Below are 10,281 nucleotides of genomic sequence, written 5' to 3'. Positions count from 1 at the left end.
GCAAGATCAACAGCGGGACAGTGGGGACTGCCAGCCACTCTCATCTGCATCATGGTGAGCCCTTGAACTGTGGCTTCCTCAGGACAAATCAGCCTTCCCCATGTGAACTTGTGGCAGGCAGAGAATCTGGGTTGGGACCCTGGACTGCACCCCAGGCTGGGCTCCTGGCCTTTTCCCTCTCTGCCCTGCTAAGGCCGCCGTGCCAAGCCCTGGGACCGTCCAACAGGGAGAAGGGCCTTGGGACAAGAATGACACTTTCTCAACATTGCCCATGGTTGAGGTTACAAGAAGCAGAGAATGTGAAAACGTTTGCAAATGAAAGTGGGGGAAGGATCGCGAAGAAGCAAGTTAGGGCTATGCCTGGCCATAGCCAGTGCCAACACCAAGCCGCCTCTGCAGGGGAAAGTGAAGCAGATGTGGTGAGATAATACATCCAGCCCCGAGCGCTACTCTCATCTGCCAGAGGTGGGGGGAGATATTTCTCAGTGAGATGAAAGCATTACAGATGGATTAGATCTAAGGGAGGCGCCTACAGAGGCACAGCTAGCAGAGAAACAAGTTCTCTGAAGAAACTAGGGAGGGGCTGACTGTCAGTCATGACCACCAGGGATCTGAGTCAGTTCACCAGCAGCCTTGGGGACATTCGCCTTGGGCTTCACAACCTGTCAGAAACCCCCTCAAGTCCAAAGGCATCGATAGAATGGCCGGGTTATTTCAGATTGACACACGTCCTAACGTACCAGTCAGCCCACGCACCCCACATGTACTGAGCACCTCTTGTTCACCCCAAATAAACTCTGCTGGAACTGGGGCGGGACTCACAGGGGTGGAGGAGAAGGGAGATGGGCAGAGGGCAAAAGTGGGTGGTGAGAAGAGCTGACGGAGGGGTCCCACGGCGAGCGAGGCTGCGTCCCTGGCCGACGTCCTGGGCTGCTGTGCAGAGAAGGAACCACGAGCTGGGAGGCTGAGCAGCAGACCGGCCCTCTCTCGCCAGCTCGGAGGCTGCAGGTCTGAAATCAAGGTGCTGGCAGTGCTGGTTTCCGCTGGAGGCTGTGAGCGAGAAACTGTCCCCTGCCTCTCTAGGCTCTGAGGTGGGAGCTTCCTATCATCCCCGGGCTCATTGTGACAGATCACTCCAGTCTCCACATCTCAGGGTTTCCCTCCAGGCACCTCTAATCTCCCTCTCCTTTCTCTTGTAAGGCCACCAGCCATTGGATTTAGGTTCACCCCAAGTCCAGGATGATCTCATGTGAAGTGCATCTGCAGAAAGACCCTATTTCCAAATCAGTTTACGTTCACAGGTACCTGGGGTTAGAACTTGCACATATGTTTCACGGAGGGGTGGGGGGTGGTGAGGGGCTGCCATTCAGCCCACTGCACAGGGTAACCTTGGCCAAGGGCCCTTTGCTTTCACTGCCTCATTGGCAAGCTGCCCTGTGTTTGGACTGGGTTGAGGCTGTCAACCTTGCTGCCCCTTGGGGTTTCCCCAGTCTAAGCTGCTTTTTCTGGGGCTGGAAGCCACTCATTGGGATTTTGTTAAAGAGCTTCCCACCAGGTGAGCAGCCCATCTTGAGCATCAGGAGACTTTCCTGGCAAAGGTGGTGAAGTTCCTTCCTCTTGAGAGATGCCTCGGACACAGGAACCCAGGGAGGTTGCTCACCTGACGGTTAGGGCAGGAGTGGTAGAAACCTCTGGTCTCAGTCCCCCTGGAGGAATCCCTTCCTCTAAGACTCGGCTGGTGCATGCCAGGAGCCACCGTGAACTTCACTCCCAAACGGTCACTTGCTTGTCCCCCACCTCCCCTTAGTCCCAGTGGCGGCTTTGCCCGAATTAGAGGGTGTGAGAGCCACCGTGTCTCAGCACCGAAATTAAAACAGCAAGCCCTTCAGAAGCAGCGGTGTACACCAGCCTCCTATGGGTGGAGCAGAGCAAACCACCCACTTTTGCCCTCTGCCCATCTTCCCTCTTCTCTACACCCTGCGGCCCCTGAGTTCCAGCAGAGTTTATTTGGGGTGAGCAACAAGAGACGCTCAGAGTACGTGGGATGTGTGGGCTGACTTGTACCTTAGGGCCTGAGTCAATCTGAAATAAATTGGCCGTTGTTTGGATGCCTTTGGGCTTGGGGTGGGGGTGGTTCTGGCAGTTTGTGGAGCCCAAGGTGAATGTCTGCAAGGCTGTCGGTGAATCAGATCCCTGGAGTTCTCAGCTGACAGTCCAGCCCGACGGTTTCTCTGCCAGCCATGCCTCTGCAAGTCCCTCCTCTGATCTAATTGGATGAGTATTTGAATCAATGGACTGAGTCAGGCAGGATGCAGTGGGCTTCGTGAAATTAGATGAAGGCCTGAAAAGAGCAGAAGGGCTGCCCTGCCCATGAGGAGGAGAGACCCCTCCTGCGAGACAGCCTTTGAGCTGGACTTGAACTGAAACATTGGCTCTCCTGGGCTCCAGCCTGCCCGTTCACCCTGCACGTGGTGTTGGACTTAAGCTCCATAACTGCGTGAGCCAATTTCTTATCATCACACATTTCTTTTTCTTTCTTTTCTTTTCTTGTCTTTTGAGGCAGAATTTTGCTTTTGTCACCCAAGCTGGAGTGCAATGGCTCGATCTTGGCTCACTGCAACCTCTGCCTCCCAGGTTGGTTCAAGCAATTCCACTGCCTAAGCCTCCCGAGTAGCTGGGACTACAGGCAGCCACCACCATACCCAGCTAATTTTTGTATTGTTAGTAGAAATGAGTTTTTGCCATGTTGTCCAGGCTGGTCTCGAACTCCTGACCTCAGGTGATCCACCTGCCTTGGCCCCCGAATGTGCTTGGATTATAGCCTTGAGCCACTGCACCCAGCCCACAAATTCCCTTTATTATCAGTTTTTTATTTCTCTGGAGAATCCTGACAAAGACTGCATATCTGAGAATTTAAAAATCATTTATTGGAGCTATTGAATCTGTTGTATTCTGTTCTTGAAAATCCTTGGGGCTGAGGGAATATATACCTTCTCTCTTTTCGTCTTAAAAATTAAAGCCTGACTCAAGGTAGGGGCACTCACTGTTGTGATATGTTTTATCCCAACATCAGTCCCAGCGGACAGACTCTGTGCCCTGGGACCCTGGTGTTTTCCAGGAATGACTGTGGCAGAGCAGCTGCTTGTTGTGATGAGGGCTGGCGGATAACAGTCCCCTCTGAGTTTGGCATCACTTATTTGGAATCCTCCAGTAGAAAGGATGTCCCGCTATAAACTCATTCTTGTAATTATTGTGTTTCAGTTCAGATTTTATTGCTCCTGCTTCATTATTTCAAAGCCACATGTTGATATCCATGACTGGTGCAGAACAGCCCTGATGGTTCTAGAAGCACCATGGTCTGACCCGTCCTGACAGATGATCCAGCCATGAAATGCTGGCGCAGGTGTGGATTGAACCATCCTCTTCTCTCTCTTCACTCTCTGGAAACAAGACCCTGAAGTCCAGATGGCCAAGGACTGCACCAGCTCTTACAGACAGGCTGAAGTCGGGACACAGGGCCTGGCTGGCACCCCGTTCTCCAGACCATGCTGCCTTCCACTGCCGGGTCCCAGGACCCAGATGTGAGTGAATCTTTGTTTCTGACTTGCGTTCATTCCTTTATAAGACCCACAAATCCTTTGTCCTAACGCCACTTGTTAGGACTGACAGATTCCTGATCATGGTGTATATGCTGTTATCAGTAGGTTCCAAAGCTTGTCCTTGATGCTCACAGTCTCAGAGTTGAAGAGGCCCTGGCGGGCACCCAGGCCAACCTTGTCTGGTAAGTGCCTAGGCCCTTGAGACCACCTCATGCCCTTCATAGACAGAGACAAATTAAAAACAGAGACTTGATTCTCCTGATTGAAAAGAAGGGAAGAGAATTTCTCTCCTTTTTCTCTGAACATCTACTTTTTTTTTTTGAAATGGAGTCTCACTTTGTAGCCCAGACTGGAGTGCAGTGGTGCAATCTCGGCCCACTGCAACCTCCACCTTCGGGGTTCAAGAGATACTCCTGCCTCAGCCTCTTAAGTAGCTGGGATTACAGGTGTGCGCCACTGTGCCTGGCTAATTTTTTTGTATTTCTAGTAGAGAGGGGGTTTCACCATGTTGGCCAGGCTGGTCTTGAACTCCTGACCTCAGGTGATCTACCTGGCTTGGCCTCCCAAAGTGCTGGGATTATAGGCATGAGCCACCACACCCGGACCTGAGCATTTACTTTTGAGAGCTTCTATTTTAAGTACTTTCTTCCCTGTTTGAAATCTATATACATTGTTTTGAAAACTAGGTTGGTAGTTTCTGGCCTTGTGACCTAGCATGTCTTTCTCAAGGACCTGGAAGCCCATTTTGAACTGTAAACATCAGAGGAGTTGGCACCCCTGTCTCTGGTTTCTGAGGGAAGCCAAGAGCCTAATTTAGTGCATCTTACTTCAAGTTGCAAAATGAACTTATGTTAATATTATAAAGATAGGAGTTTATTCTTCTTCTAGATACAGGCAATTAACAAACGCAGATGGTAACCCCAATGACCAGGTGGCTCTGGAGTTAATAGTTTGTGACAAATGGCACTGTCAGGGTCTCTTCCTTAAGGACTGGTTATTGTTTATGTTGAAAACACATGTGCAGTGAGTTGTACCTGCTTGAGTCTTCAAAAGAATGAGATTGTTTCTTTGCAGCCTCTTAGCCTTGCCTGTGATGCATATCACCTTCTGGCTTAATGGTTATTCAATGACAAAAATTTCTTTCTCTTCCACCTTTGTGGAGAGGGTTTCTGGGTTGGGAGCACATTCTATTTTTGATTATATTTCCCCAGTAATGGCCTTACTTACATCTAATGACAATAAATGATGGCTACTTAAAATACTCTCTAGTTCTAGGAGGCATTCCCATACATTAATTCATTTGGTTTTTATAAAATCAGGAGGCATTGAGACGCCACTAAATTAGACGGGATCACTATTCCATTTTAGTCATTTCCCATTTAGGATACTGTGGCACAAGAGGACAAATGCCACCCATGGGACCCTGTCTGGCTGTTGGCAGAACAAGGACTGACCAAGGGCATCTGGCTCCGAATTCAGGGCTTTCCCATGTTTCACTGTGAGGCACGTGGGGTCTGAAAACACACTGGCATGTGCGTGTCTACAGCCTCCCATCTAAGTGGTCTTAGATGCGCCTTTGCTGTGTTACAGAAGCATCTCTGAGGGCCCTGGCATCTCTTCTGGGAGTTTCTGGTGTCTCCTTACCTTCCAATCTGTCTGGCTCCAGAGGGAGAAAGCAGCATGCCCGCCCCACTCCTCGAGGCTTGGAGACAAAGTCCCGGCCCAGGCTGCACCCTCACTTTCCATCCAACCCAGCGACTGCTGCCCGTGGAGTGAGGGCAGTGATCTCCAAAGTGGAATGTGAAAAGGGAAAAGTCATCCCGGCTGTGATCAGAAAGCCGAGCTTCTGCAAAGGCAAACAGAAACAGAAAAAAGACAGGGCACATGTCCGTGTGAGGGAGAGATTCGGGGGAACAAAACAGAGGAGGCCCAGAGAACTCTCCAGAAGGGTCCGAAGGCTGCCACATGCAGGAGTGGTGCTCACCGTCCAGTGAGGAGGGGGCAGGCTCCTCGGGTGTGGTTGTTCCAGTGGGAAGGCCAACCGTGATTCCATGTCGGGAGGAATTTCTGGGCAGAGCCATCTGTCCACAGAAGGGGCCATCCCGCTGGATTTATGGCCTGGTGTTCAGGAGGATGAGGACCCGTCATCAAGGTCGTGTGAGCACCCACGTCACCTGGATGCCAGGGGCCCATCCTCCAGTGCCCAGTGAGTGAGGGGTGAGGCTGAGGGCCTGCATTTTCTATATGTCTCCTCACCATGCAGGCAGTCCTCACCCACATCCTGAGAAACACGGTGTTACGTCATTGCTGCTGTAGGAGAGCCACCTGGATGGGGCTGGATGCTGGACTGGATGACTCAAAGTCTCTTCCAAGTCTAAAACATTTTTCCATTGCATGACCCTCCTTCCTAGCTCTTCCTCATGCTCTCCAACACAACCAGCTTTCCCTGAAAGTAAACCCACCTGGCCACTCCCTGGAGATGAGGGCTTCTCCCGCCCTGCCTCTCCCTGCTGTGCACCTGCCTGGCAGCCATTGCCATGGCTGGCTGTCTTGGCGATACAAAGAGGAGGCTGTGAACGCGTGGTGATGCTGCACTGCCATTTCTGCCTTCTGCCCTGGCAGGGATACATTTTGGCCATAGAGTAATGACAGATGTGTGATTTTGCAGCAGAACTTGTTGAGCCTCTGTGAGCTTGCACATATAGGGTCCTGGAAGTCTGACCTGAGATGTGAAAGACCCCGTGGAGGTCAAGGAGTTCAAATCGCTCCATTTACAGGTGGAGGAAACAGGGCAGCTGCCGCCCCGGCACCAGCGCTGGAGACAGGAGGTGCAGCGCACGCCGAGGAGAGGCTGCATTCAGGATGGGAAGCGTTTACTCGGCCCACACGTGTGCATGTGAGAGTGGGCAGCTGTGAGTGTGCAAGTACATGAGTGTGAACGTGTGTGACTGTGAGTATGAGCATGTGTATGGGTGTGCAGATTCCAGAGTGAACATGCGTGAGTGTGCACATGATTGTGAATGTGTGTCCATTTGTGTGTATGCCCATATGTGTATGCAAGTGTGTGAATACGTGGACATGTGTTAGCGTGAGCCTGTGTGAATGAGCATGCATGAGTGACATGGCATATGAGTTTGTGTTTGTAAGTGCATGTAAGTGTGAACGTGTTTTAGTATATGTGTGGATGTGGGTGTGTCTGTATGTGTGGGTGCACATGTGAGTGGGGATGTGTCTGTGTTTACGCCCAGTGTGAGTGCATGTATGTAAGTGTGAGTGGGTGTGAATGCCTGTGCATGTGTGCCCTGAAAGCTTCATGGCACACTAGAGGCCTTCCTTGGTTCTCCAGCCCTTGGATGCTGTGTGGGGGATGCTGGCCTTTGCACAGAGGCCCTGACTAGGGAGAGTAAATACAGGGCTCTCTGCTGGATGGACTGTGGAAGACATGCCCCAGGAGTGTCGGGCACCACATGCTGGAAAATTTTCTCCCTGTTGGGTTACAGTATGGGATTGTTTTTCTCCTCAAAGTGTTTACATAGACAGTGCAAACATGGAAGATCCCTCTGGCCATCGTGCAGAAAAATATGCATAAAGAATAACTGGAGAAAAATGCCTTCTGTGGATTAAACACAGACAGAAACACACACACACGCAGGCAGGGGTATCTTTCATTGTGCCCTTATGAAAGGATGAAAGGGAGGTTGAAGGAGAGACCAAGCTAGAAACACACTGTTCATTTTGAGATTTTCTCTTTCATCACTTAATATAAGGAGATAGCATGTTAGAATGACATTTTACAGACGATTGTAAATGATTATGAAGTCCTCAACTGGTAAACGTCTTGACTTTGTCCCCATCTTGGGGTCTGTGGTTAAATCATGATAGACTGACAGTGGAGTAGAGTGTGAAGAGCTCTGGCCTGAGGCTTGGACAAGTCTAGGTTTAATCTCCTGTTTACTGCTGTGTGGCCTCCTGAACCTGCTTTCTCACCTATACAATGGGGACAAAGGACCTATTTCATAGAGTAATCGTGAAGATGAGAGACAATGGTGCACCGGACAAATCTGAGTTTAACCTATAACATTATCCCTGATTTTACCTTCATATTTTATAGAAACATTCATACATTATAGTAGCAAACATTCTGAGATGATATATAAAATATAATACAAATTCATCATGCATTTTAAAAGTCGAGATTCACTTAAGTCATAATACTTTTAATTTATTCTTTTAGTGTTCATCAAATTTCATTTTCCTGAGTATTATATAATAGCTTTAACATTTATTCTTTTCCTATTAAAACCTTTTTTAATGAGTTGATTCTGTGTGAAGCTTTTGGTTTTCTATAAAGGCTGCATCTTCCGAGGACACCTGTTGGGCACAGCCCCTTCACTGTGTGAACATTTCCAGCCTGCTTTTTGTGTTCTTGTCATGGTATCTGACATTTAGTTACCAACCAAGCAAATGCAGCAGTTCATCATCTCAGAGATCAGTCTGCAGAGAATAAAAGAGGTAGCAACGTCGGTGAGGGTGTTAGGTAAGAAGGTCCCTTCTGGAGGAATTGTTTTGTTTCTAGAACACCAGGGAGTTATGCTCCCGAACCACACAGCCAAGCTGAATCTTCGTTAATTCATCTGAATGTTTCCTCAGCAAAATCAACAAGATCTTTTTCATCCAATGTTAAAAATTGGGCTTCGGCAGTCAGCACCAACCAGTAAGAGGCAATCAGCAGTGTGGTACAAAGACATCATAAACTAGAACAAACTTAACATGAAATCTAAAAACCTACTTCACATACACCGTGATGGTTACCAAAATAAAACAGAAATCACCTATATTCTTATCACTCTTCAAAATATTTTCTTCCCTTCTGATGGCTCTTTCTGGAGTTTTCTCCATGTGTATGTTGCCATTTTCATGGAGATGAAATTTTATGCATTGCTGTTTTGATTTCACATTGTTAAGCGTTTTTTTTTATGCTGCTAAATCTTCATGGTGAGCATTTCAATGCCTGTGTAATACTGCATCCAGATGCTCTGTAGTAATTACTCTCCTGTGGTTGTTCAATCATGTAATTTTCCACTTTAAGTTATAATAAGTAATGTACATCCCTGTGACCACAGCTTCGTGTTCTCAGCCCAAGCTCCAGGAGGAGAGGACTGGGTCAAAGCGCCTGGACATTTTTATGACTTTTGAACTGCATTGTGGAACCGTGTGACAGACACTTTTCTGAATGCGATGTACCACTTTGATTTGATGCTGTTTTCTCCTGCCAGTTTGGAATGATAGGGTAAGAGAATACTCTGTGTTTGATGGAGAGAGTCAGATTTGGGTCTGAAATGTGTTTTCTGCGTAACAACGAGATGGAATCCAGTGATGCAGGCTGGGCTGTTGGGTACTCACCTTTCCTAAGAGATGCCATCTGCTTGGAGCCGAATAGGCTGTGAGACGCAGGTGCCCCCAGGGAAATGGCCGTGGCAGTGGTGGGCGTTAACCAGCAAGCATAAAGGACTGCTCCCAGCGGTGCTTCCTCTGAAGCCATTGCCACCACAGCAGCGCAGGGGACAGAAAGGCCCCTTTTCTGGGTCCAGGCAGCTCTGGCCCCTATGTGCCCTGGCATAGGAGAGACCCAGACTGCTTGGTAGAGGCCCAGAGCCCTGTGCCACCACCACTGCCGGACGATGCTCAGGACATCAGGGCTGGCCCTGCTGGCTCTGGTCAGTGCTGTGGGCCCCAGCCAGGCTACCGGCTTCACAGGTGAGGGGTCTGGGCTTGGCATGGGCAGTTTGTGAGGAGGGGGGCTCCTTGGCATGACTCTTATGAGGACAGCCCCCTACTGAGACCTGGGCAGGCAAGGACACCTCTGCTTTGAGAGCTGACATCTGTTCCTTGGTGGCCAAGCTTTTCATGAGTGCACACAGTAGCAGCTGTGGAGGTGGGGCAGGAATGCTGGGTAGGCTTTTGGGAAGGGGACTCCCCCATTGGGAGCCTGCTGCTGAATCACCTGGGTGTTCATGGGGAGTAAGATGCAGATTCTTAGCTAGCAGGTCTGGGGCGCAGGGCCTGGAACTCTGCATGTCTGTGGGTGATGCAGATGCTGGGTCCTTGGATCCCACTGAGAAGAGTGAGCTCCTACAGACACAGAGGAAAGGTCTCCCGAACCTTGGTGCATTCAAGTCCTTGCTTACAGATTGAAAAAAAAAAAAGGAGACCGAGCCTGGGCAACATCATGAAACCCCATCTCTACAAAAAACAAAATTAGCCAGGTGTGGTGGTGCACACTTGTGGTCCCAGCTACCCAGGAGGCTGGGGTGGGAGGATCGCCTGAGCTTGGGAGGTTGAGGCTGCAGTGAGCCGAGATTGTTCCACAGCACTCCAGCCTGGGTGACAGAGTGAAATCCCCCCAAACAAAAAAACACAAAACAAAAACAAAAAAGAAAGGCAGACCCAGAGTGGATCAGGAACTCAGCGTAGGGCACGCAGCTGTCCAAGGGCAGAGTCACCGAGGGAGCCAGGGGCCGCGCCAGGGCTCCTTCCAGAGTTTTCCTCAGCATGCGGAGGGCACAGCAGCCGCTAAAAAACACGTGGGAGTTCTGAAACCCCAGAATCGAGGAAATGGGACTACAGACTTTGAAATCATTTTCCTCTGAACATCTGTCTTATTCAGTTAGAAATTTAAAGG

General features: G+C 49.6%; 1 protein-coding gene across 1 annotated transcript in view; it reads left to right on the top strand.

Annotated features, from left to right (window-relative positions):
- The first annotated feature begins 9,116 nt into the window (after window positions 1-9,116).
- The window catches only part of UMODL1 (uromodulin like 1), a 71,790-nt gene continuing 70,625 nt past the window's right edge, over window positions 9,117-10,281 (top strand). The window contains exon 1 of the mRNA XM_032276805.1: window positions 9,117-9,356. Coding sequence (XP_032132696.1) covers window positions 9,281-9,356 — 76 coding nt within the window. The 5' untranslated portion in view covers window positions 9,117-9,280. The remainder of the gene's footprint in view (window positions 9,357-10,281) is intronic.

This window comes from Sapajus apella, unplaced genomic scaffold (assembly GCF_009761245.1).
Source record: "Sapajus apella isolate SASKATOON/1434 unplaced genomic scaffold, GSC_monkey_1.0 scaffold8, whole genome shotgun sequence".
NCBI lineage: Eukaryota > Metazoa > Chordata > Mammalia > Primates > Cebidae > Sapajus > Sapajus apella.
The sequence above is the reverse complement of the archived record's forward strand: the minus strand, read 5'-3'. Positions and strand labels throughout refer to the sequence as shown.